Source organism: Rhinichthys klamathensis, unplaced genomic scaffold, assembly GCF_029890125.1.
Source record: "Rhinichthys klamathensis goyatoka isolate OS25496 unplaced genomic scaffold, OSU_Roscu_1.1 h1tg000037l_1, whole genome shotgun sequence".
Lineage (NCBI taxonomy): Eukaryota > Metazoa > Chordata > Actinopteri > Cypriniformes > Leuciscidae > Rhinichthys > Rhinichthys klamathensis.
The window spans coordinates 480,048-507,966 of NW_026606585.1; the positions used below are offsets into that span (position 1 = coordinate 480,048).

At 37.1% G+C, this 27,919-nt stretch overlaps 3 protein-coding genes across 5 annotated transcripts; 2 read left to right on the forward strand and 1 right to left on the reverse strand.

Moving 5' to 3' along the window:
• Positions 1–1,773: 1,773 nt before the first annotated feature.
• Positions 1,774–12,595, forward strand: nsfl1c (NSFL1 (p97) cofactor (p47)). The gene is made up of 9 exons (XM_056246412.1): positions 1,774–1,895; positions 2,426–2,523; positions 2,631–2,705; positions 6,808–6,973; positions 7,104–7,199; positions 7,639–7,748; positions 10,484–10,621; positions 11,416–11,583; positions 11,667–12,595. Exons 1-9 carry the CDS (start codon positions 1,794–1,796, stop codon positions 11,827–11,829), a joined length of 1,116 nt encoding a protein of 371 aa, XP_056102387.1. The 5' UTR covers positions 1,774–1,793; the 3' UTR covers positions 11,830–12,595.
• Positions 12,596–12,904: 309 nt separating this feature from the next.
• emp3b (epithelial membrane protein 3b) lies at positions 12,905–15,218 on the reverse strand. 3 transcript variants are annotated; one of them, XM_056246413.1, is made up of 5 exons: positions 15,126–15,218; positions 14,054–14,146; positions 13,879–13,981; positions 13,619–13,759; positions 12,905–13,473 (listed from the first exon to the last, which is right to left on the reverse strand). In XM_056246413.1, exons 2-5 carry the CDS (start codon positions 14,129–14,131, stop codon positions 13,298–13,300), a joined length of 498 nt encoding a protein of 165 aa, XP_056102388.1. In that variant the 5' UTR covers positions 14,132–14,146; positions 15,126–15,218; the 3' UTR covers positions 12,905–13,297. The 3 variants fall into 3 exon arrangements, with proteins under 3 accessions (XP_056102388.1, XP_056102389.1, XP_056102390.1); XM_056246414.1 differs by having other exon boundaries at positions 14,054–14,181; positions 15,126–15,212; XM_056246415.1 differs by having other exon boundaries at positions 14,054–14,156; positions 15,126–15,182.
• Positions 15,219–16,757: 1,539 nt separating this feature from the next.
• Positions 16,758–27,855, forward strand: trpc4apb (transient receptor potential cation channel, subfamily C, member 4 associated protein b). Its single transcript, XM_056246418.1, has 19 exons — positions 16,758–16,915; positions 17,338–17,466; positions 17,566–17,682; positions 19,804–19,861; positions 20,301–20,356; positions 20,461–20,589; positions 21,073–21,274; positions 21,366–21,551; positions 21,645–21,787; positions 22,531–22,659; positions 22,746–22,804; positions 22,912–23,013; positions 23,118–23,201; positions 23,314–23,404; positions 23,778–23,918; positions 24,009–24,120; positions 24,209–24,321; positions 26,764–26,970; positions 27,059–27,855. The coding sequence occupies exons 1-19, from the start codon at positions 16,793–16,795 to the stop codon at positions 27,194–27,196; spliced, it is 2,319 nt and encodes a 772-aa protein (XP_056102393.1). The 5' UTR covers positions 16,758–16,792; the 3' UTR covers positions 27,197–27,855.
• Positions 27,856–27,919: the final 64 nt, after the last annotated feature.

A 27,919-nucleotide genomic window follows, 5' to 3' on the forward strand; every position in this document is an offset into this window, starting at 1 on the left:
CAGTTGTATGTTTTCTCTAGTATCACACCCAGGGAGGAAATTACTGTTATTTTGATATGTTGGCAGAACGTCCTTCCTCATTCTGGCCCTGAGATACTGTCTGACTGCTCTTCCTACTCCAGTTGAGGGTCGCAGGCCTCTGCTCTTTGTATTGTGTGTTGTGAATTACTTCCCTGGCCTTTAACACCACAGTGACTGCAGGCCCACATCCACATCCAGGCTGACGGTGTGCGTTTCCCCATGATAAGGCTGGTTCTTCCTCTATCTCCTCTTTCTCTCTGTTCGAACACACCCACACTTTATCATTGTCAACAACAGTTATAGAAAGAGCTGATGCTTACCAGATTTGTGTAATGCTGATTTCATCAGTGAACTTTAGAGACATATATTAGCATATTTTATGCATGGTATCTGTTCAGTCTCCCGAGAATGAAAAAAACAGTGTTAGATAATCAGTTTAATCTGATTAATGGACCTTTAAAATCAGATTGTTCTTTGATTCCTCTTTTTTTTAACAACAAGGGACATATTTCAAGTATATATGTCTGTATAGCTGTGATCTCTGAATGCAAATGGCAAATAGCAGAAAGAGGACACACTTTTCTAAATCTATAAGAACATGCAGCAATAATGCATATAAAAATAGAAATTTTGTTTTATTCCCCTAAGGGCCGGTAAGATGATTAAAATTTGAGGGCATATTGCTCTCTTGCATGAGCTGCAATGCGTGTGATAGAAAAGGAAAGCTTGGGGGTGAATGATGACAGCAATGCTCCGGTGTTTAGTCATCTACCACAACCTGATTATCTGTGAAGATCAAACGAGCCAGTGCACTGGAAAACAAACAACAAAGCATTGCCAAGTTTCTCTCCAGAAACTATATCTGCTAAATTAGATCCTCCCAAACTAATTGAGCACATAGTTTGCTTTTGTTTGAGGACCTTTGAATTAGCAGTTGCTAATGAATAAATATTAGAGGAAGAAAGTCCTGCAAAATCCAGGTCACACAATAAATAAGTCATTGTCTGCTGGTGTGTAAAAGCTCCGTGGTGTGAAATCACGTGAGAACCGTTTCAACCCAGTTTCTTTGCTTTGGAAAATATGTTACATACACATTATTTCTAAATTATTGTACGTGGAAAAAGAAACACTGTAAGTGTTATTTCCTATCATTTGAAACCCTAAAACCCCCTATTTTGTGTGCTATTATTATCATAAATATTATTATAAGGAAGTGTAACCTATACTGCATGACAAATGTGACACCATGATTAACGAAAACTAAATAATATAATTCCATCTTTAGAAATTCTAAATATAACATTTTATCTAATATAACAAAACATACTTGATGTGGCCTGAAAATTTACTGCGTAGTAGGGATGAGAAATAAGGTGACAAATAGAATGGACTGTATTGCCATCTGCTGGTTGATACAAATGTAAGGGAAGGGATTGCAACTTACTGCATCTTTGAATTCTCAATTCTCCACATGTGCTTGTAGTAATAATAACTGCACTATATACTTTTAATATATATATAAGTATGCCAACTTATAGACCATAATAGCCTACATAAAAATGTGCAAATCAATATTTGTTAGATTTTGTTTTTTTGTGGGTGATTATAAAACTTTAAATAAAAAAAAACTTGCCAACATTAATATCGATGCAAGGAAAAGAAAGGGAATTGAAAACAGAAAAATCCACTCTAAACGTTGCTCCCAAACAGCGGAACTAAGCTTTCGTTTCCCCTGTTTCCTGTCGGATCTTTCCATAGCGTGACACATCAAAATGGCGGAGCGGGAAGAAGCAGTGAGAGGGTTCATCGCTGTTACTGATGTTGATGAAGAGAGGGCCCGTTTCTTCCTCGAGTCAGCCGGCTGGGACCTACAGGTCAGGGTCACACTGATCACCTTTTTACTGAAATATTGTGCTGTGAAGCACAAGCTCTGCAGCGGAGAATTCAACAGACTTAAACCTCCGCTCACTAGCAGCCAGTGAAATCTATAACCGGCTAACGAAATGTGCAAGTCACTCTTCATTAAAATCACCAGGAGTATCTTACACTGATTTAAGTCGTTAATCACACATGATGTGATTCACACCTCAGGATTTGGCAGTCAGTATTGCCTTGAAGTGGATGATGTTTTTAAACCGTGCCGGTCTATTTTACATAGAAATCCATCCATAAGCTAGCAGCTTTAGCTTGTTCAATTGATACTCATGTTTACATTCGTGGTTTATTGTTATTATTCGTCCTGAAATATATTAAATTGTGTTGTTTTGGAGTCGTTAATATAATTAATCTGATGTATCTATTTACTGAAAGCAAAAATTGGTGTGTTTTGTTTGTTTCTGTAATTGACCAACAGCGTGTCTGTCTGTGAAATGAGGTGACAGCTCTCTCTCCTCTGTCCCCTCAGCTTGCTCTAGCTAATTTCTTTGAAGATGGAGGAGATGATGATATTGCCACCCTCCCTCAGCCAGAAACTGGCCCTGTCACTCGATCCACAGGGCCAAGGTAACACAGGTCAACCTACGAACTGTTTGGGCTTCTCTATTATACAGTATCATCTATATGGTCACAATAACAGTTGTGCTGTGTTTAATAATCTCTTCTGATTTCAGTGAACACAGAGTGACATCCTTTAGAGATCTGATGCATGAGGATGAAGATGAGAGTGGTGAAGAAGAAGGCCAGAGGTATCAATATCTAGTACAGTTAATAACAGCTAAAAATGGACATGTCTTAATATTGGGGTTTATATTATTGTGGAATAATGTCATTATTTTTTATGGAATATTTATTTTTAAATCATGTGCCCTCGTAATCTTTTAAAAACATTAACTTCCCTTCTCTGATGACATGTGCACAGGAGTGAGGGCTAGACAATAATCCCTCACTTCCAGCAACCTGTCACACATGATATCCCACCAATTAGCAAATGACAACGATCCAATCAATTTCCAGTGGACAAAATCAAATTTCACCCCTACATTTTTCGTTCTCATTCTAAAAGCTGTTTCACTCGTATATACGTCACAATAGGGAAGAAAAGACGACCGCATTTTGTGACTTTAACACAAACATTAACTCTTTTTGTATTCATAAATAAGATAAGTTACATAAAGGGAAATGATTGCATAAAGGAAACACTGTCTTTTAGGTCTTTCTCCGTTTTTGCTGTTCGTTCAAATGGTCCTGTGGTGACACAGTATATATTAAAGGTGCCCTAGAATGTGAAATTGAATTTATTTTGGCATAGTTAAATAACAAGAGTTCAGTAGATGGACATGACATACAGTGAGTCTCAAACACCATTGTTTTCTCCTTCTTACTTAAATCTCGTTTTTGAAAAACACCCCTGAAAAATAGGCGAATCTCCACATAACACCGACTGTGACGCAACAGTCGGGATCATTAATATGTACGACTCCAAAAATGTGCATATGCCAGCCCATGTTCAATGCCAGGCGGAACTGTGCAGCCGAAGCATGGCAGTTGCTCAGTGTTTGGATGTACACATTAACACAAAAGTATTTTTTAGTTCCTTCATCCGCGCCTCTGAAGAAACAATGGGTTCATTTTATTTTCTCTGGAAATTTCCAAACATTTCACCGATGACTGTTTCCTCAATTTGGGCCAATACAGAGCTGGCCTCGGATCGAGCTACCAAGCAACACTTTCTGATGTGTAATTGTTCAAGTTCAGACAGGTAATCTTTCTCTCAAAATCGTTCAATACTGTTAATGCATCAGTAAGTCAAGCCAGTGACTAAAATATCAACTTCGCATCGTTTCTTTTAGTAGGATGAAAAAAAACTTGTGTGAATAAATTATATACAGAAAGCAACCAAAGAACAATCTTTCCACAGCGCGAGTTTATCTGGACACTAGGGATGCTCCGATCAGGATTTTTGCAGCCGATACCGATAGCCGATTTCTTGTCATGGTGATCGGCCGATACCGATGCTTAATATACTTAATATAAGACAATGATAAATACAAACAAAATGGAGCAGTCTGATGCAGCCCACAGGCTTAAATTAAACATTGTCCAATAGTAAACTTTGGAGGACAACATAAACATTTAATCACCTAAAATAGAGAAGTCATAACTTAAACCTTGTCCAATACAAGTCTGAGCAGGACAAAAATTAAATAAATAAATAATTTAATTGGAGTAACAAACTGGAGTAGTTTGATGCTACTCATTAGAAGGGGTGGGCATTTCGAGCAAAAATAATATTCGAAGATACTGTAGCTGGCTATTATTCGAAAATCGCACCCCTCCCCCATATGCACGCACACATGCATAGGCCACAAAAGTGAGAAAAGCGGAGTGGTCTGACGTTTAGGCTAAATATAACTTAAAAACGTAAATATACATTTCATATTTGTTTTATATAATATAATGTTCTTTTTTTTAAATTTCATCTATGTTGATTATATGAAAAAGGAACCGGATGAGATGGGTAAGATAGGATCATAAGATGCCCAATATATCAGGAGACATTTGGAGTGGGTCAGACATGATTTTGACCACTTAATTAAGTTTTGTTTTGTAGAAAGCCATTTTTTAAAGTGAATTTCGTTTTGTAAAAATTGTATCTTAATTTCAATCAATGTTTCATCAACCAATTGGCTGGATTTAATAAATAAGAAGCAAAATATAACAGACAATATAGGATACGGAGGCGCCCGCGCGTAAACTGGAGCGCGTCTCATAAATGAACCGAAACTCAGCGTATAAATGACTTGCCTCACAGACCTGAGAACGTATAGAAAGCTTGAAATGCTTTAAAAAAAAAAACATTCAAATCGATAAGAAATGGGGTACTCTGCTTATGTAGTCTATCCGTATGAAGTGTGCATTTCTCTCTATAGGCGCGTTCACTACATGCGAAGATGGCGTCAACATCGCCAACTGTATCTTTGCAGCCAGAAAACACTAGTTTATAAATAAACAATTCAAATGTACCATGCTGCCTAAACATTACTTTTGCCGGTTCTTTGTGGCAAGCTTTATGCATGCGCTTGATATGCGGAATATAGGCAATATTACGATAACGCTCATTATGGTTTAGTATTTTCTCCCATATATATTTAATTAAATTAATATAAATATGCAATTAGACTAATGGCTTAAATGAACTACTACTAGTCAACTAGAAAAAAACTTTAGTCGTGCACGGGCAGCCCAATTTATTTCACATATTTCCTAACCAGCGCGTCACTGCGGGTGTTCTGAGCGAGCGGCGCTGTGTGGACTGAGCGAGCGAAGTTACTCTTCAGAAAGCTGATCTCTCTGGAGGACAATGCTCCTCCACATGAGATTCCTTTGAAACATACATGGCAAATAGCTGTTTCTCGACACATCATAGCAATTCCACACCGGCGATGACATGACTGCCAAATCATTTAAGTCCCCACGCATCATGTACCTTCTCACGTTTTGATGTAGGCCTAATCAAATTGTGATCGGTTTGTGAGATCGGCCAAGTTTAGTGAGTACCGATCGAGTCATAAAATGTGAAGATCGGCCGATACCGATCTTTGGCCGATCGATCGGAGCATCCCTGCTGGACACTTGCCAAACTCGTTATGAATGCAATGACGCACGTTACACTGCACAACGAAGCTCTTACTGTATTTACATGATCGTGTTTGCATTGGTGAAAGCATTAGAGAGAGTGCAGAAACTGCGTTGCAATGATAAGATCTTCATTCTCGCGATCAACACACTGTCATCTGCTTGCTCAATGCTCAGTCATCACGGCAACATTTTATGTGATGGGAATAGATCTAAATACTTTAAAAACATCTCACGATTCGTTAATCTCGATAGCTGTAATAGTAAAAACGTATAATAGCTGTAGTAAAATTATTTGAGAGAGTTTCACATGTAATACATAGCTATTTCATATGCAAGCATGTCAGCCAATCACAGCAGAGGCCGGTTACACACAGCAGACACGCCCCTTCAAACAGCTTTCAAATCAGAGGCTAAAATCAGGCTAGGAAAAATGCCTTTTATTTCTAAATGATGACTAATTTTGATCTAAAAAACATACTAACATTATTAGGTCAACCCAGGAAACATTATAAAATAATAGAAAAAAAAAATCTAGGGCACCTTTAAAAGGGAAAAAATATCGGTAACGCTTCCTTTTACAGTCCTGTTACCCATGTACTTACTATGTACTTATTATAGTAATTATAATTACTGGATAATAACTAGGAACTAACCCTGAACCTACCCCTAACCCATGTACTTACCATATATTAGCCAGTACTTTCTAGGTAAGTACTCTGTAAGTACACGTAAGTACTGTACTGTAAAAGAAAGCGTTACCAAAATATCAATGTGATTTAAAAAAAAAATACATGTTTGATAATTATACCACAATTAGACATATTGTTTAGAAACTGTGTTAAAGTCCCCATGAATTAGTTTAAGTTTTTTGGCTATTAGTATGAATATATTAGCCTTACTGTTATCTATAAGCTCCATCTATGTGCTCCAAAACAATGACAAAATTTGCATTTAGAAGATATAAGCATGGAAAACGTACAGTCTTCCGCCAATATGGATCAATGATTTTGATGACATCACTGCACTTCAGCTTCTCGTCAGATGTTTTGTCCAATCAAATGCTCTCTAGAATCTAAAGCGTCTAGAATCAATGTCCTTCCGTCTTCCTGTTTCAGTGGAAATAATGTTAACAATGAAATGTTAATGAATGTCATGTTTACACATTTAATGCTCCTTTTTTTGAGTAACATCAGACTTCTCGTCCTGCAGGTTCTTTGCCGGGGGCTCAGAACGCAGTGGGCAGCAGATTGTTGGCCCTCCCAAAAAGAAAAGCCCAAATGAGGTGGTTGAGGATTTGTTTAAAGGAGCTAAAGAGCATGGGGCGGTTCCTGTTGACAAAGCAGGGAAAGGACTTGGAGAATCCAGCAAGTCCAAGGTAGTTTCTTTCACAGAGTAAACTTTACTGTATATTAAAGATAATTTGCTTGTTGCATACATATATTTATAATTCTATCTCATGTGATTTTGAAGTGCTCATGTTTCCTTTCTGTCTGCTCATTCTACAGCCGTTTATAGGTGGTGGTTATCGATTGGGTGCAGCACCAGAGGAGGAGTCAACTTATGTTGCAGGAGCTCGGAGACAGCCCGGCAGTTCACAAGATGTGAGTCACCTAGCCTGTGCCTGCTGAAGTCATTCAGATGTAGAGAGAGATCTGCTACAGTATAAATAAAACAAAATTCTGTATCAAAATTTATAGGCAAGAAAAGTAGTTTGTTTAGGCTGGGTTGTATGAATTACAAACCTGCGCACATATTTTAAAAAGCACATAACTATAGAATTCTGAATGAGCATGTGAACGCCGTCAGCGTTAATCACAGGTTCGCGTTTAAAGTCTGATCATTTCGACGGAGGTGAATCAATCAAAGTTAACTTTAGCTGGAAGTAACATTATTCAAGAACCGCTATAACGCCAAAACAATCTGTTACCTTAAATTATATGTTTATCTCTGTAAAGCTGCTTTGAAACAATTCATTGTTAAAAGCGCTATATAAATGAAGATGACTTGACTTGACTACAGTGATTTGTGCTGTACCAACAGGTGCATGTGGTGCTGAAGCTCTGGAAGTCTGGCTTTAGTCTTGATGATGGAGAGCTTAGGAACTACAGTGATCCCGGGAACGCTCTCTTCTTGGAGTCTATCCGCAGAGGGTGAGCTCTGAATTCATTCAGGGATGTTTGGCAGAAGTTTACAGTAGGGATGTTAACCGATGACCGCTTGACCGATGGCTGACCGTATGAACGTTGACCGATCAAAGATACTCGGTTAAAAAAAAGAAAAGTGATCTCCTAAATTAGGCTATTATAGACAGTGGACTAAACACCACTACAGTTAGCCATCTCATTCCAAGATTTTTTGTGTGAAGTGAACAAATCCCTCACACTCAATTTTTCATAACTCGCCTGTTTATACTTAATAAACCAATAAAAACATTTGGCGCGAGGTCACAGCGTTTGGGTTCGCGTGCTCACAAGGTTTGTGAAAAGTAAAGGCTACAGGCTAAAACACTCGAGGTTAGAGCCAGGGCAGACGACAGGATGAAGCGTGCAAAGAAAAGTAGTGTGTGGTAGAGATGCGCGGATGGGCTATTATTTCATCCGCAACCGCATCACAAAACTCATCATCCGTCCGCCATCCATCCGCACCAACGTTTTTGACCAATTTTCAAAACCGCACCCGCCCGCCATCCCCTGATTGGGCGATACAAGGCGCTGCTGATGACAGCCTTGAGACTAGAAAGCTCTCAGAATATCAGCAGTGAACTCGTCGCCGATCGGCGCGCAGGGACAAAAATAAATAAATAGCCTAAATGAAACGCACTTCGGCAAACCTGACCTTATCTGTTGGGCTACTGTACAATATTTTCATTGTAGCCTAATAGAAAACGCATTTTGCCACATAATTTCAACATGCTGCTATTGTATGGGGCGGGACAGTTCTCCATTACGGACGCGAACACTCAGAAAGCGGCACTAAAAGACTTTCAAACTTTCACAGGTCTCAATAAAGCACAAAGCCTTTCTTTAAAGGGATACTCCACTTTTTTTGGAAATAGGCTCATTTTACAACTCCCTCAGAGTTAAACTGTTGAGTTTTACCGTTTTTGAATCCATTCAGCCGATCTCCGGTTCTGACGGTACCACTTTTTGTTTGAGAACTGCTAATGGTCTCGTCCACTTCAATGATGTATGCTAAAAGTGGTACCGTCAGAACTGGAGATCGGCTGAATGGATTCAAAAACGGTAAAACTCAACAGTTTAACTCTGAGGGAGTTGTAAAATGAGCCTATTTCCAAAAAAAGTGGAGTATCCCTTTAAAGCGAATTTCGTTTTGTATTAATTGTATCTTCATTTTAATCCATGTTTCATTAACCAATTTCCTGGATTTAATAAATAGGCTAAAAAGTAAATTGTCTATCTTGATTGTGTAGGCTATTTTTCATTATAAAATATTAGGCTGTGTATACCGACATGGATCAATTATTAATATTAGATTTCATCTATCTTTTGTAGGCATAGATGGCGCACCAACGAAAAAGCCTAGGAGTGACTTCGGCGTTTCTTTAATATCGAGGCTCTATAGTTTATTATATGATTGTTAGGCCTGTTGATGGTATAAAATGAATTGCACTGTGCCTGAAAAAGACGCGCTCTCCGTTCTCTTTCCGTGCATTCAAAATTAACGGGAGTCTTCAGAACAGGCTCGTCCAGCGTCAACAGCACCGAACTTAGCTCCAATGTCAATCAACGTCTGGGCCACTTGGTGGAATCCTTTACGAGAAAAAATATCGAACGGGCGCATATCAAGAGAGCGCACAACTTATTCCAGGCAACACTTTTCTGACCTTCTATTTCCTTTGTTTTTAATTCTCCTTTTTTTGAGTTTGTCACGTAGCTACCTCCTTCGCCGGCGTTGCCATCTCTGATAACAACAAGCAGTCTCTGCATAGACTCGACTAGCTGATGAAAATTTGACTATTTCAAAGTGTGCTCGATTTTTTTTTTTTTTTTTTTTTTGGATGTAGGTATATAGTCATATAACAATATTTAACAATGTATATTTTTTCATTTGATTTGTTCAACCGCCCGCCACCCGCCCGAATTTAATTTAAAAAAAATTTTTCGTCCCGTCATCCGCCCGATCCGCGGTTTATCCGCTGAGTCCGCGGTTGGCGGTTACAGCCGCGGACTCCGCGGATCGGGCGGATGACGGGACGAAAAAAAATGTCTAGTGTGTCACACATCTCTAGTGTGTGGGACCATTTCACCAAAAAGAATGACACGGATGTAAGTTGCAACTTGTGTGATACAGTGCTTAAATACAGTAGTAGCACAACATCTATGATGTATCACCTGAAAACGCGACACCCGCAAGCCTCTTCGGGTGAGAAAGGTAGCCAAAGCCAACCTACCGTGTCATACTAGCTGGTAGGAAATGTGACAAACAGCGCTCCGAGACTATTATAGTGTGTGTGTGAGCGGGAGGCAGAGCGGCAGAGAGATGGGGCAGAGTTGCGAAATTGCAGGCGCGGCTCGAAATGGCTGTTATTTCTAATAGCGTAGCATATTTTAAACTAACCGGTTAACCGGTTTCAACCGGCTAATGAGGCTCGGTGGTCGGTCAAGAAAATGTTTAGTTTTCGCCATCCCTAGTTTACAGAAGTTTAGCTGATTAGCAGAGGTTATTGTTCCCCCTTAAGTCGCTTCAAAAAGCATCCAACATTTTCCATTAAATGTAACGTTATTTAGTTTCATGTTGGACCCTCTTGACATTAGCATTGAAAATCCTCATTGGTTGAACACTATTAGATAGTCCTCCTCTAACTGGTTGTGAAATTAGACTAGATAGTCCACTAAATCTCTTTGTTACTTGCTGACTCACTCAGGGAGATTCCTCTGGAATTGAGACAGCGTTTCCGAGGTGGTCAGGTAAACCTAGACATGGAGGACCATCGGGATGAAGACTTTTCCAAACCCAAGCATGCTTTCAGGGCCTTTACTGGAGAAGGACAGAAACTCGGCAGGTTGGAAAACTCTTTCTTCTCTTCGGATTTCTTTTCACTGAGCTGAAGGTGGCTTAATTACTTAATTACACTGTTTCCCATGCTGAAACACATATATGGCTAATAGAGCTGCTCGGTTCTGGATAAATTGAGAATCATGATTTTAAATATGAGATTCACAATTATAAATGGACAACTAAACAACATGTAATTTACTAGAGGTTCTGAAGAAAAGGTTGATCAGTCTATTGTATATATAAAAATATATCTTTTAAAAAAACGGTTGGAATTAATGATTTCGTTTTTGGTAAATTTTTGTTTTTGGGTGAACTAACCCTGTTATTTTTGTAAAATATCATTGTAAAATAAAAACAAAACAATATAAGAAAAATAATATAATGATATTAATGAAAGTTTTATGTAATCGTACAACTGTAAAATTACTATATTAATATTATGGCTGTCTAAATTTCTTCCTTTTTTAAATGTTAAACCATCAAGCTTTTATTTTGGCTGTAAACTGATGGGACACCATAAAACTTCTCTTTTGATGACAACAGCCAAAATCATTACAAGTTTTGGGAAGATGGATGCATATATTTTGTTTAATCGCAGTCTTTCTGATTTGATAATCACACTAAGCCATATTGCAATTTTGGTTTTGCTTCGATTAATCGCGCAGCCCTAGTAAATCATGAATTGTTTAGTTTGATGGGCACTTTGGAGCTCTATCAATTCATTGTACATTGTGGTCTACTTGATAACACTTGATCATTAGATGTTATATAATTGAATGTGGCTGAACTGTCCCTCAGCGCCACTCCAGAGTTGGTGTCGCTCCAGAGCAACCCGCTGGACCAGTCTAGCAGTGAAGCTGAGGCTAGTGCTTCCATCAGTGTGGACAGCTCTCAACCTGTCACTAGCATCCAGATCAGACTGGCCGATGGAGGCCGGCTGGTGCAGAAATTCAACCACACCCATAGGTAAAAGCATTATAAAAATGCTTTGAATATAGTGAAACATCTTCCTCACGACTGACTGACTGTTCCATCTTTCTCCATCTCAGGGTGTCTGATGTGCGTCAGTTTGTGGCGAGCGCTCGTCCAGCTTTAGCCGCCACTGAGTTTGTTCTCATGACGACCTTCCCCAACAAGGAGCTGACGGACGAGAGCCAGACGCTGAAGGAAGCCAACCTGCTGAATGCCGTCATTGTGCAGCGGATAAAGTGACAGTGCCATCTGCTGGCCTGGCTTTATTAAAGCACTCTTGAGTTGGAGATACCTGGACTGAAAGGACTTCTAATTACTTAATTTTGTTTTCTTTAGTGATATGTTATTCCCCTGTGACAGTTTTGAGGGTGGTGGGTGTTACTGGTTAAGCAAAATGGAGATGAATGGGGAAGCAATCACACTGTGATATAGTTAAAAGAGAGAGCAACCGAAGCGAAGATCTAACAAGTTTTATGATTTTAGAATAACTGCTGAACATCTCAGATTGATTAAAAAGAGCTGAAGAGTGAAGAGTTTTGACATTCTTTTACCTCGATGTCTATCTTGCAGCTATACGCTGCTTCTGCTTTACCACCTCCTCAGTTTTATTCCTCGTTCTGTGATTCTTCTCTTAGCATTTCTCAGAACTGTCATTAAAAATAAAGTAGCCTTACAACCCCATACAGTGACACTGACCTCCAAGATCAACCTCAACTGTCAATGATCAAAATGTTTATTTTTACAAAACAGTCTTTCTTTCTTCAGATTTGAGGATTTTTTGTTATTTAGGTTGTCATGCTATATTATTGAGTTTTTTTATTATATTAATTTTGCCTGATAATAAAATAAAATAAAGAGTGGGTTAAGAGCCAACTTCAGTTTCGGACACTGCTGCTGGTAAACAAATCAGCGGCCTTCTTGTATTCTATGCAGAAACTGACTATAAATCTGGACGTATTGTGAGCTGTGGTGAACCTGATATTAAACCCCTTTGTCTGGCATTGGAGAGCGCTTTCTTTTTTTTTTTTCTTTTTTTTTTTGTTGAGTTTTTCAGAGTATGGGACCAGCACCAGATGCTGATACCCTAGGAACCCCCCCCCAAAAAATAGGACCTTTGAATGTCAGGAAGCAGTTTGTTTTTGAAAGCTTAGTCTGATGTAAGATCATGCTAGATGGCGTGATGGAAGCTATTAGTTCAGAAACTGGAGTCATGAGTTTGTCATGCACTCCCAAGGTCTGCGGAGTCCACCGGCTTGCAGTGTATTTGTGAAGAATATTTTCACATTTAGCACAGTAATGAAATTGAAATCATACATTATTGACTTAATTGAATTTATTTATAAAAATACATCTTAACATTTTAGCATATGGATTCCACCATAATGTATACAAGTATTCCTCCAGTATTAAATGAGATTACGTTATATGGCCCGTTTTATTATTAAATTAGATATAATTCAGCTAATCAGATATATTAGTCATGGTTGCCTTTTAAGAGTTAAGCAAGTTGAGCTGATTTTTGGCATGGGCCGTGGGGCTATATTTCAGTTGTGTATATTTATGTCTGATTAAATACGGTCTAAATAAGAGAAAAATAAATGTCTTGTTTGTTGCATAGAGATATCATGAAGTATATAATCACTCAGTGGAGTATGTCAACAGCAAACATTCTTCGCATGGCTTGTCTTTTTTTTTTGGAGGCTCATTGCTATTCCCTTTTGCGCAGATGGATGTACATGATTCCACTGCACAGGAGCAAAGGTACACAAACCCACGTCAAGAAAAAGCAGTAGCCGAAGTGTCCCGAGCTCAACTCCCGAGAGTCCTGAAGGATTTCTTTATTGTGCAGGGTGTAAATGAGCACGGCAGTGAAGGCGTTGAGGCCTGAAAGGAGACAGAAAAGGTCAGAAAAAAAATTCCAAATGTTTTTTCTCGACGTAAGAGCAACTGAAACGAGTGTTTGTGTATTTTGGCTTGGGTTGAAGACGTTAACCTTGGGTAATAAAGCAAATTAATTCAAAGCACATACCGGCAAATGCCTGGCAGATGCCCGTGAGGTAAAAGAGTCCTCCTTTAGACATGGTGAAGAGTTGTCCCAGGAATATCAGGAATGAAATGGAGGAGAAAACCACGGACAGGACCATCAGAACCTGCACAGCTTGAAGCCACTCTGGTGGAAACAAAACATGGAGACCATTCTAGACACTTTTGAACCTCTGTTTGGTGATGGTTATTGCAATAAATTCCCATATTTCAAAATCATTTAAGTGCTCAAATGTGTTATTTTACCTGTCTCGTGTGATGTTGCACAAAACCACGCCTCGGTTTCATTGTCAAATCGGCAGTTGTACCACAGGTCTGAGTTTTCTGTGCCTTGCCAAACCCACCAGGACTGAATCATAAATACGCATTAATGTATGCACATTATTCTGATTTTTGGGGATAAAGTGCTTCATATACTTACCTTCTCCATGGTGGCGATAAAGAGAACGGCCAGTGTGATGAGATGAAGCAGCGTGACAAACATCAGAAGGGACGCCATGGTGATAAACAGCACCTGTCAACATCTGAAACGTTCTCATCTGTGCATTTCTGTGTTGTAAATCAGGACACATATTTCGCTTTTAACACATTTAAAATATTTTATATATATATATATATATATATATATATATAGAATATTTATAAAATATTGGCAAACATTTAAGTGAAACGTATAACTAAATAATAATTATATATATATATATATATATATATATATAATTTGTTTATAAACATTTAACTTAAATGTTGGCCAATATTTTAAATGTTGGCCAATATTTTATAAATATTCAATATTATTTTGAACTATTTAAAATATTTGTTATCATTTATTTATTATTATTATATTGTTTATAAAAGCATTTCACTTTTAAAATGTTTTAAAATATTTTTTTCAAATTTATTATATAGTTAGTGTTCTTTTATATTATTTATAAAAATAAATAAATGATGCAATAAAAACATTATTATATAATAAATAAAATACTATTGTTTGATATTAAGTCGAGGGTTCAAGACACAACTGCATAATTGTACGTTTAGCCTCAGGTTTTCTGCTTTTGCCAAAACCTAGACAGGGAAAAGGGCAGGAAGTAAAAATACTAAGTAAACTGACTATGGCTGAAGTTCAGAGTGGAGAAATGAAGGCACTCTTTCAGACTTTTCTAAGTATGAAAGAGTGTGACACTGTGCTTTTTCTTCAGGTCAAAGCTAAAGAAGAACAGCCTTGGGAAAAGTTATGTTCTCATAACCAGTCTTCAATCATTCTAGGGAATTTTTACATAAAAAAAACTAAAACTGTATGTAGACTTCTGACTATAATAAAATGATGATGTTCATTCCCTTGTTAAAATCCTTTCATATTCACAGCAGAGTTTGAAGTGGTAAAGTATTGTTATATTTTATGGTTCAAGTTGTGTTTTTATAGTTTTTATTTATTTATTATTTCACACTATAAACGACAATAAAAGCAGATCAAATAGAAGTAAACTCACCAAATGTGATCCAAATCCAGCAGAGGCAAATATACGATGTATTGACTCTTTCAGTGTTTATTCAGATCTGCTGCTATACTCTCCTCCCTTTTCAGCTCCAGTAAATTGGAGGATTTTCTGGGGTCAACTTCAGAAACGCCCATTTCCTTGCTGTTGGGTTAGTTCTGTTGTTCTGCACACAGTCCCATCTGATCCTCCTTGTGTGTTCAGGAAATGCATGAGCATGGGCACACGTCTCTCTTTCCTTACAGTCGTTTATCATCTCAGAGGGTGTGCGTTGAGTTGGGCGTCTATCATAACTTTAATCTCCTTTGATGATGTCGATTATGTGAGTGGGTTTCATTCATCATCGCCCATGCGATGGAGTTATGGGACAGCCACCTAAAAGGAGAAAACTACAGGAACCCTAGTGTTTATTTGTCCTGCTGTCTACAGTAAATGTGGGTGGACCAAGGAAAAAAATAAACCCTATTATTTATATATGCTATAGGCTAGTATCTTTATATATTATTTCTACAAGTGTTACAAATGAATTGACACAATAAATACAATACAATCTTTCCATTACTGAAAATACATCTGTACATTGTATTGAATGCAATGCATTGAAGGGTATATTTCTTTATTGGTTATTTCAGTGCTCTTACTTCTCTTAGTCTATTTAAAAATATATAATTGTGTTATTTTATAAGCTCATAACAATTGCTATAGGTTAATGGTTTAAAAATATCTAAGCATATTTAGCTTAAAAAGGCATGGTTGACATTTGCTGTTTATAACATTACAATTCTAAATGCTTTATATAAAGTTATATAAGATGATGTTCAAGCATGCTGATGTCCAAAATTATTGGCTTGTTAAAATCATTTCATTTTAACAGCAGAGTGGTTTGAAGTGGTAAAGTTAAGTTGTTGTATTTTATAGTTTAGAAATGTGTTACATGACTCAAGGTTAATTTTTTATTATTATTTAATTATTATTTTGTTATATTATTATAATTGTTGTTATTTTGTGATTTTTTTTCAGTAGGCCTACATGCGTAAAGGTTAAAAAACGAATATTATTAATTAATTCATTATTATTATTAAAAAGCAAGGCCTTGGGGTGAAGAAATAAAGAAAAAGAAACAAGAATGGTAAAAGTTCCAGTCTATTATTATTAAGTAATCAATTTAAACTATTTACAAATATGATTTTTTTTCCAGTTATGCACACATTCACTCTTATTCGTATGTCTAATGTCAAAACGCACAATGTTAAAACGTCTCGACGCATTCAGTTATGAATTATGTAAATAATAGCATGCTCAATTCAAAAAGGTGAAATTTCATAAAAATATTGTGCAATTTGCATTACTGTATCTTACTGCCAGTGCCAGTGCCAGCTGCTGAACATTTCTATCGTAAAACAGTTGTCGAATATTAAATGTTTAGCTACGTACAGTACATCTCACCAGTCTTTCGCTGCTCTGTTTACACAACACCCTTTTCAATAAAAAAACTTTTTATGTGTTTTGGCCGTTCCATCATGGTTCCATCCTAAAAATGTAACTTCAGTTCAGTTGTTGTTGTTGGTTACCTCTCCAGTCCAGTAGGGTGCAGTATTAACTCTATCATCCCCGGTGGTTTCGTGGAAACTTCTCAACGTCACAACGTCAGCGAAACAGCAATGGCGACAAGGCGCTCTGGGTTTTCACGGACCCAAACAAGCAGAGGAAATTCATGCAAAAACATTTTTAATAAAATACAACAAGGCCAAACCACAGGTGTTGGGTTGACTAGAGGGTCTCAGGTGAGATTTTAAGTTATATAAAGGTCCAAACTGCCTCCAAAACGTGTCGTAGACACTGTTTACATACGAGGGCCTGAAGACCCCTCAATCTAAAATAACGTTAGCTCTCAAAGAGTCATATATTGCATTTCATTGAGAGCGATAATCGGACAAACGAATTGTGTAGGGTGAATGACAAATGTGTAGTTGTAGGTTTTTATTTTAAAAAACGGATTTAGTGATTCTCTTCCTGCTTTTCAACTTAGCAAACATGATTAGTTTATGAACTAACTATATGATAAAGTACTGATGTTTTATGTATTTGGATTGCTTACTAAAGGTGTTTAGTCGTAAAATAGTCTGATAACAATAGGAGCAATAATTAATATATTTTAAATGCATTTAGTGTTTGAGCAGTGTTGTGTTTGTGTTGTCGAATGAAGATTCCTGCGGTTTTGCTGGAGGAGAGAGATAAAAGAGCTCAATGGCAGGGAATACCAGTGTTATTGAGGAGACTTCATGAGAGCAGCCATCCTAACAGTGATCTCTCCAAGATTGACAGCATGGTCATGGTAAGCAAAATGTCATCCATTCATACAAAATGCATCGCCTGAAACCCATTCGTATAATTTGTGATCAGATGTTAATTGCGTTGTTTTGTGATTGTGCAGGAGCTGTCGTCATTGCTGTCTATGGAGGCCATGTCATTTGTCACAGAGGAGCGTAAAACTCCACAGGAGTCGGTCTCACCCAATACATATACGTTTGACCTGTTTGGAGGAGTTGATGTGAGTTTCTATAATGCCTGACTAATCTTGATCAAGATAAGTTAGATTGTCATGTAATGACATGTAAATGGATATTCTTATTCATCTTGTATGTAGTTTCTAGTTTTCAATTGTTCTGAAGCTAGAGCCCCAAAGAAGTTAGACTACTTTGCAAAAGTTTGGGGTCAGTGCGATTCTTTTAAAATAATAATACATTTATTCACACAGAGCAGTAAAGTGACAGTAAAGACGGCATAAACATTTATATTATAAAAATGTTTATATCTGACAATTGTGAGTTAGCTCTCAGAATTGTGACTTTGACTTTATCAGAATTGTGAAATAGTCGCAATTTCCTTTTGTATTTTCTTAATTCCGTGGCAGAAACAAGCTTCCATCATTTTTAGCATTTATGATAAAAATGTTTATTGAGCATCATATTAGACTGATTTCTGAAGGATCATGTGGCACTGAAGACTGGAGTAATGATGCTAAAATTCAGCTTTGACATCACAGGAATAAATGCAGCTTAATTTGTCTAAGCAAGGCAGAGGTTGTGCTTCAAATAATGCCACTTTGATTTACTTTCACTGTCATTCCATCATTAAATGTTCTGTAATGCTTTATTTTCATCTGTCAGTAAAATATTGTAATGCTTGCTTGGTCATTTTATGATGACATTGATGCTCACAAGAAGAGTCTTATCAAGCGCTGTGTTGGATGCAAGGTTATTATAGTTTAGCATTTTTGCAGGTTTTATTTTAATATCATTTTCAAATTTCCTATAAATTTCAGTTTAGTTTTAGTTAGTTTCATTAATAGTTTTGTTAGTTTTGAAACACATTTCTATTTAGTTTTTTTATATATTTAGTTTCAGTGTTAGTTTTATTAATTATAGTTTAGCAGAGTTAACAGAACACTTCCAGTTAAAGAAATTTAATTTAATCAAAGTTAAATGTCTGCAGTTTACAGTTAACTCTTGTGCAAACCTCTTAATAATAAAAATAAAATAATTTTTGAGATTGAACAAAAAACCGAACAAATTCAACTTAATAGTAAAAATTAGTCATTCATACTCATTCATATTAGAGATGAAATCTTGTTAAATGTATGTAATTCTTTTATTGTTATTTATGATTAATCCTTTCAAACATTATTCTTGTATTGATCCATTAATGCTTTTTGTCTATTGCGCCTTTTAATATCATATACTCATACTCATATTCATGTATTCTATTCAGACCAGACATTTAGTATACTTCTACTCTGACAAATGTACTTCTATTTCTAGGATAGGCATGCTGTTTGTTTTTTTCCGTTTTCTGCTCAGTATGGTATATCTTTGTATATCTTGTCTAATATGTGTGGTATTTTATTTAGTTTCACATGAGATGGTTATCTTACTTGCAATTAAGGTACAGCTGTATTTGCATAAGGTCTAGACATGATGGAAATACTTATTTGGCCATTTCTGCTTCTTAGGGCTGGTTCACACAGAAAGCGGTTTTGCTTTGAAGAAGCGCAAGGTCTCGAGACGCGTCTTTTAAAAGTTGAACTTATTTTAACTTGAGTGCCGCGTTTTTAGAGCGTCGTGTCATGCAGGAGACGCTGCAAAAGACGCGAGACTCAAAGCGCACCGGTCATACATTAAAAAATAAAGTTGCGCAGTGGAATGGAAAAAACGTGATTTTCCGGTACAGGAAGAGAGCTTATTAACTACACAAACGATTATTTATTTTTGCTAATTATTTTTTTTATTTCAGTTAGTTTTTCAGTAACTGTTGTTAGTTTAGTTTAGTTTTAGTTTTTCATTTATGTTGAAATTTCTATTTTATTTCAGTTTACGAAAATGTTTTTTTTTACCAATGGTTTTAGTCTTAGTTTCAGTTTTAGTTTACAAAAATAACCTTGGTTGCATGTTCTTGGCTTTGTCTTCTTATTTTGCTTTTGCGGTGTGGAAAAGACAGCAGACACTGCACTCTTGAGAACATACAAAATCTTACAACCAGCACTTTAACTACATGGAATCATAATATCTGAATTTAAAAGGAACCAGTTTGGCTGTAACCGTAATTATCATACTGGTAATAACAGTATACAGATTTGTTAGTTACTCAGTATGCTTTTGTCATTCGTCTGCAGCTATTCGTAGAGATTCTGATGCGGCCAACACTCACAGTACAAGGAGACCTACCCATACGTAAGCTTATTTAAATATTAAATCCAAGCTTCATCATTTCCACTCTTCTTATTGCTTACTTTGGTAACACTTTACAATAAGGTTCATTAGTTAACATGAAATAAGAATGGACAATACTTCTTCAGCATTTATTAATCTTAGTTAATATTAATTTGAACATTTACTAATACGTTATTAAAATCAAAGGTTGTGTTTGTTAACATTAGTTAATGCACTGTAAACTAACATGAACAAACAATGAACAGCTGGATTTTGATTAAGTAACATTAGCAAAGATTAATAAATAGTTTAGCAAATGTATTGCTCATTGTTAGTTCATGTTAGTTATACATTAACTAATGAACCTTATTGTAAAGTGTTACCCTTACTTTTTTTTTTAGGAAAGAGAGATTGTTTGATGTTTTTCAATTTATTTAAAGGTTTGCTTTATTATTTTTAGTGAGCGATGATCTCATCAAGGACTGTCTAAGCGGACTGTACAACTGCTGTATATGTGTAAGTATATAAAAAAATGCATGACTCTGAAAGGACAGAAATAATAATTATGAATTATTTCACTTGTTTCCTTGTGAGTAACAGCCTCTGATTTGATCTGTCAGACAGAGGGCGTTACAAAAAGCCTTGCAGCGAGGGAGGATTTCGTCATGTTCCTGTTCACTCTCATGTCCAACAAAAAGGTTTTCTTACCAACTGCAACTCTTATTGAGGACATTCTGAGTGTCCGAAAGGTAAAAGCAAATGCATATACACTACTGTTTAAACGTTTGGAGTCGATAAAAAATGTAAGGAATTATTTTATTCAGCAAGGATGCATTAAATTGATCAAAAGTGACAGTAAAGACATTTGTAATGTCACAAAATATTTCTATTTAAAATAAATGCTGTTCTTTTGAACTTTCTATTCATCAAAGAATCCTGAAAATAAATGTATCATGGTTTCCTTTAAAAATATATTAAGCAGCACAACTGTTTTCAACATTCATGATGATAATATTAAATGTTTCTTAAGCAGCAAATCAGCATATTAGGATAATTTCTGAAGGATCATGTTGCAGCGAAGACTGGAGTAATGATACTGAAAATTCAGCTTTGCCATCACATGAATAAACGACATTTTAAAATAATTGAAAAGTGTATTTTGTATGATTTTCAGAAATGCTCTCTGTCTCTTAGCAGCGTAGTAAATAATTTATTTTCTATTTTAACCGTAGGAAATCATTCAGCTGGAGAAAATTCCCAACTTGGCCAGTCTGGTCCAGAGCTTCAACCAGCAGCAGCTGGCCAACTTCTGTCGTATCCTCTCGGTCACCATATCAGAGCCAGACGTTGGTGTAGATGACAAACACACTCTCCTGGCCCGCAGTACCCAGCAAAAGACCAGCACGTGCACATCACGTCCTGAGAGCAACCAGGGTTAGAAAACACAACTGCAGTTAATCCATAAAATAATAATATACATTCTATTGTGTCATGTGGTCACACACTTGCTCTGATCTGTCTGCAGTGGCTCTGCTGAATATCCCAGGCTTTATTGAGCGGCTTTGTAAGCTCGCCACACGAAAAGTTACAGAGGCGGCGGGTGCTTCTGCCCGGCTGGAGCTGGAAGACTGGCATAGTTGGCTTGACAACGCACTGGTGCTGGATGCTCTCATGCAGTTAGCAATTGAGGAAGCGGAGCAGAGCAGTACAGGTGAGATCCTCTTCTCTTTCTTGCTCTGTTATTTATATTAGCTGTGATTCCTCTCCATCCTTTCCTGTTACTTGGTCTCATCCACTCTTTCAGAGTCATCTGATGAGAGCTCCCTGTCCTCCAGTCCGCTGAGACACAGGCTGCCCCAATCTATGAAGATCGTGCACGAGATCATGTACAAAGTGGAGGTTCTCTATGTGCTGTGTGTGATGCTAATGGGCAGACAGCGAAATCAGGTAATGTGATGGGATTGAAGTGACTGTGAATATTAATATGATACATTTGACATGGAATGAGCCATCCAACAACTGACTAGTCACTTATTAAGCTTGAGTAATAGGTTTATTTTAGGGCTGGAACAATGCATCGACATTCTGTTTATGTTTATCCCTAATCCCCTGTCATGTTTTACGAAAATCAAACGGACGATTAGGCCGACGTGTCCTTCCAAACCTTTCTTTAGTTTGACTTAAAAAAAAAAAATCATATACACTACCATTCAAAAGTTTGAGGTCGGTAAGAATTGTTTTTTTAAAGTCTCTTATGTTCACCAAAGCTGCATTTATTTGATCAAAAATACAGTAAAACAGCAGTTTTGTTTTGTTTAAAATAACTAATTTATTCCTGTGATGCAAAGCTGAATTTTCAGCATCATTACTCCAGCCTCAGTGATTCTTCAGAAATCATTCTAATATGCTCATTTGCTGCTCAAGAAACATGTCAATGTTGAAAACAGCTGTGCGGCTTAATATTTTAGTGGAAACTATGATGTATTTTTCCGCAATTCTTTGGTGAATAGAACAGCATTTATTTGAAATGCTTTGAAATCTTTTGAACCATTATAAATGCATTTATTGTCTTTTTTGGTCATTTTTTAAAAACAAAAAAAGTATTAATTCCTTTAAACTCAAACCCCAAACCTTTGAACGGGAGTGTATTTTAATGAATTGAATTATATATTTTTACTCTTGTTACACAGGTTCACAGAATGTTGGCAGAGTTCAAGTTGATTCCTGGACTCAATAACCTGTTTGATAAGCTGATCTGGAGGAAGCAGCCATCGGGCCACGTCCTACATCGACAGAACCAGAACTGTGACTGCAGTCCAGTAAGAAGCAGCCCTTCATTACTCAGACTTATTTAAATGACTCTTACATATGGATGACAATGCACCTCTTTTCTCCTGCACATCAGGAGATCTCTTTCAAGATCCAGTTCCTCAGGCTGCTGCAGAGCTTCAGTGACCACCATGAGTGAGTATAACACAGAGATGCAAGGAACAGGGAATGTTAGACTCAATATTTCAAAATTTCTTAGCAGATACTCAACTTATATTAAACCATCTATTTATTGATCACAGGAATAAGTACCTTCTTCTAAGTGGACTGGAGCTGAATGAACTGAGTGAGATCTACCTGAGTGCGAATATCTTTGAAATGGATGCACTGAATAACACAGACAGGCATGGGGACCCTTTTCATATCAAATACTTTAGTGCTTCCTTATTCTCATGTTTTGAACTGCTGGTTAATTGGTTTACATTAACTTTAGTTAATTGTTTTACAGGAACCTTGTGTGTGATGGTAAAAAAGGTCTTCTTACACGGTTGATCTCTGTCATGAAGAAAGAGCCAATTGATTCTTCATTCAGGTTAGATCTATAGTTGCATTTGTAATGTTTCCCTCCACATCTTGACATCTTGTGTCTTGAGTTTGACTGGTCACATGACATTTCTCCATGTCTTTTTCACAACTCACTTCAGGTTCTGGCAGGCAAGAGCAGTGGAGAGTTTTCTGAGAGGAACGCCATCTTATGCCGATCAAGTTTTCCTTCTCAGAAGAGGCCTGTTAGAGGTAAACACAATGTGTTGAATCCATTTACACACTACTGTTTTTTTGTTTTTATTATTATTAATAATTGTATTCAGTAAGAGTGCATGAAACTGATCAAAAGTGACAGTAAAGACATTTAAATTGTTACAAAATATTTATGTTCCAAATAAATCCTGTTCTTTTGAAGTTTCTTCAAAGAATCCAGATAAAATATGTTATTTTAAAATGACAATTCACAATATTACTGTTTTTTTACTTTAATATTGATTAAATAAATGAAGCCGTGGAGAGAATAAGAGACTTCTTTCAAAAACATAAACAAATCTTACTGACGTTTGAATGGTAGTCTACAGACATAGAAATATTAAGCTGTCTCATCATTTTTTTCTTTCAGCACATTCTATATTGCATAATTGACAGTGGCTGTAAGTCACATGATGTCCTTCAGAGCTACTTTGACCTACTTGGTGAGCTCATGAAGTTCAACATTGATGCCTTCAAAAGATTTAACAAATATGTCAACACTGAGGAGAAGGTGGGGTTAGAGTCAGATCTTTCTTGATTTTTCTTGTGGCACACACTGAAGTGATTCAGTAGATCTCAAATCTGTCTTTCGACACCTCAGTTTCAGATGTTCCTGACTCAGATCAACAGCTCTCTGGTGGACTCTAACATGCTGGTGCGATGTATCGTCCTGTCCCTGGACCGTTTTGAGAGCCAGACTGAAGACATGAAAGGTTTGACTCAAGTGATTGAACGATTAATGGAGAGATGGATGAAAGATGTGACATGTTTTAAATGTGTTTCTTTGTCTCTTTTTCTCAGTGGTTGAAGTGTTTTCAGAATGTCGCCTCTTGTCCTACATGGCTCAAGTGGAAAACAGGTTGTTCTACCTTTATAGACTGATCAGCATCATCAATGTACAAACCCTCACTCAGGCAAGTTATAAAATGTATTTTTTTGCCAGGGGTCGGCAACTTACGGCACGAGTGCCAATATTAACATGGGGAGGGTTCAGATTCAATAATTCAAGATTCAATAATCTTCATTGAAAATATAATGTTCCAGCAAGTCTGCTGAATCAGTTACCAAAGAAGCATGTCCATTTTAATCTGGAAAATAAGATTTTCATATTAAAATTGATAAAATGTTGTTGCAAAAATGAAAAGTAAACCTCCTGAAAGTTACCAAATAAATTTAAATAAAAATTTCTGGTGCAAATTAAAGGCATTTGTTGATCAACAGGTGAGGTGATGTTGAACCAACACATTTAAATAAGAGTAATTTCTCAACAATTATAAGTGTTATTTAGCCCATTGAATCATTCTTAGACTTAATGCTGACAACAATGGAACCACTTGGGAGAAAATTGTCTGAAGACATTTCTTTGCACAAAAGAGGCGTCACACGAGGATTTCCTAAGCAATGTTTTTAAGGGTAAAAATATAGCAAAAGTAACACAGAAACTCAAAAAGAATGCACTTCAGGCCTTCAATTTCAGCTTTCATTTTGTGATGAGTGTTTTTTGCTAAGAAATGAGCTGGAGAAATGCCAAGCAAGTGTCTCAGAGCTGGCAAAAGCTGTGAGAAGAGTGACCGATTCATCTCACTCAGTAAGACACAACGTGCAGAAGTGAAATGTACTGTTGTTGTCCACACAAGAACTACCTACTGTAGCCAAAGCGCAAGAAACTCTTTTAGTCTTTTCCCAGGCCCATATTAACAAAATCATCAATATTCTGGTCTCATGCTAAAGGTGTGAGAGAGAGTTGTGCTTAATCAATGGTGTCATGAATTCACTCGAAACAGACGATGCTACCTTCTCCTTATTCCATGCGTTGTTAGGGGCGTTTTCAACATGACAATCACTTATGACCTTAAAACTGTTAGGCAGCTGGGGTAAACAGAATGGATATGAAAATTTGGTTGTGAACTTGTACATTCAATGCCAAGAAGGGTCAGAGTAGTATACTTAGTTATAGAGGACATACTATGCACTAGAATTTAATCCCCTGGTTTCACAGACAAGGCTTAAGCTTGTCTGTGAAGAAAAAGCATGTTTGAGCTGTTTTAACTGAAAGCAACTTTTTACTGACATATCTTAAAATGCGTGACTGTCATTGTTCTGTCTCAAGAGGCACACCAATAATGTTTTTTTTAAAGGGATACTCCACTTTTTTTGGAAATAGGCTCATTTTACAACTCCCTCAGAGTTAAACTGAGTTTTACCGTTTTTGAATCCATTCAGCCGATCTCCGGTTCTGGCGGTACCACTTTTAGCATAGCTTAGCATACATCATTGAAGTGGACAAGACCATTAGCATTTCTAAAAAAAAAATGACCAAAGAGTTTCGATATTTTTCCTTTTTAAAACTTGACTCTTCTGTAGTTACATCGTGCACTAAGACCGACGGAAAATGTAAAGTTGCGATTTTCTAGGCTGGTATGGCTAGGAACTATACTCTCATTCCTGCGCAATAATCAAGAAACTTTACTGCCGTACCATGAGTGCAGCAGGCGTAATGATATGACGCAGCGCCTGAAAATAGGCCACCTTCCGTCAACACAACGGAACTTTTTTCAGGAGCTGTGTCATATCATTACGCCTGCTGCTCTCATGGTACGGCAGTAAAGTTTCTTGATTCAAACAAGGTAAAACTCAACAGTTTAACTCTGGGGGAGTTGTAAAATAAGCCTATTTCCAAAAAAAGTGGAGTATCCCTTTAAGGCACTAAGGCCTAATCCTGGCTTAATCTAAGCCCTGTCTGTGAAACCAGGCCTATATGTTTGTTATATTTAATCAAGGGTGTACTCAGTTTTGAGCTAATTTGCTTATTTTACAGATATTGATGACATTTTTCTCTGTTTTTATTAAGTCTGTTTAATAAATTTCCATTTTTTTATGTAGTACTGTAAATGTCTGTTTTCTTGAATTGAAATAGTGATCACTAAGAAATGGGAACATATCTTTGTTCAGAGGGAGTGTACTAATTAATGCTGAGTTCTGTGAATGTATGTGTGCGTATGGCACAGTCATTAACTAGGAAAAATCAAAATGGCACTTTTTGCCGACCGCTAATTTATGCTGTTGCAAGATAATATCCAAATGTGAGAGATCATTTAAAGGTCACTGACATTACACTAATTATTTTTTTGTCTAGATCAAAAGATATGTTCAAAAATACCTGAAAAATGCAATGCATACATAGATTGACTTTTTATTACTAGTAATAGAAAATGTTATTACGAGTCATACAATTTTCTTTTTCTTTTCTAAAGCCAACATGAATACAAAGATTACATTTCTAATTCTTGAACTCAATTTTTTATTAAATATCATTGACCCTTAAAACCCATTGCTGTGGTTTTGACCAATCACAGGAGAATGTGAGCTGTCTAAACACCAGTCTGGTGATTCTGATGCTGGCGCGGAGGCGGGGGAAGTTGCCTTTCTACCTGAGTGCTCTGCGAGAGAAGGAATACGCAGAGAAATACCCCGGCTGCCTGCTCAACAACTTCCACAACCTGCTACGCTTTTGGCAGCACCACTACCTCAACAAGGACAAGGACAGCACCTGCCTGGAGAACGTGAGCTCCACTTGATTGACCAAACGCAGACTTTCTGTCATAGATGTGAGTTCATAAGGCATTACCTTTTGTATCTCTTTCTCTACAGAGTTCTTGTATTCCCTTCACCTACTGGAAGGAGACGGTATCAGTGCTGCTGGGTTCTGGTAGAAGCTCACAATGTGCCATTGCCACCTACATTGATGAAGCCCACATGGACCTGGACAGAGACTTCATGGAGCTGTGACTATAGAGACTGAGAGGACTCTCTTTACATCAGAATTACATCATGCCTAAATTTATAAGACCTTGTCCATTCAGATGCATTACAGAATAGTGTGTATGTATGAAGTTATGAGTATGTGGGTGCAAGTGTATCTGGCTATTCATGGGACTGAGGCTATTGATCTGCTTGTTCAACCGCATGAATGTGTGTGTGTGTGTGTGTGTGTGTGTGTGTGTGCGTGCTGGCTCACAGTATTAAATGTGAAATGAATGTGCTTGGGAATATGTAAAGCCACTTTAGAGGTGTGTATAGTGTGTGTGTGTGTTTGCAATGGCACTAGAGTCTGGATGTTTTTCAGCTGGTTCGTAGAGTTACAGCTGCCTTGTTCTCTACTGCTGATCTCTCTTGCCTCCTGTGGGTTGAGTTGTCAGTGACACATCCAGACAAACTCCTGAAAGTAGTCAGGAAGAGCCTCACTGCCCATTGTCCCTCACTGCAAAAAAAAAGGCTGTTTCATTCAGGGACATCCTAATGTCTAATGTTGGTGGTTGGCTTAGTTTACATACTGCCTGTATATTTATGTATGTTATGTACGTAGTTCTTACTTCAAAATTAAACTTTTAAGCCCTGAATTACCGAGTGACGACACAAAAGAAAATAAAGAAATTGTTTTATCACAAGCATGTTTCTGTCTGGCTACAGCATTAGACTGCTTATTCTATTAAAACCAGGTTTTCAATCAGG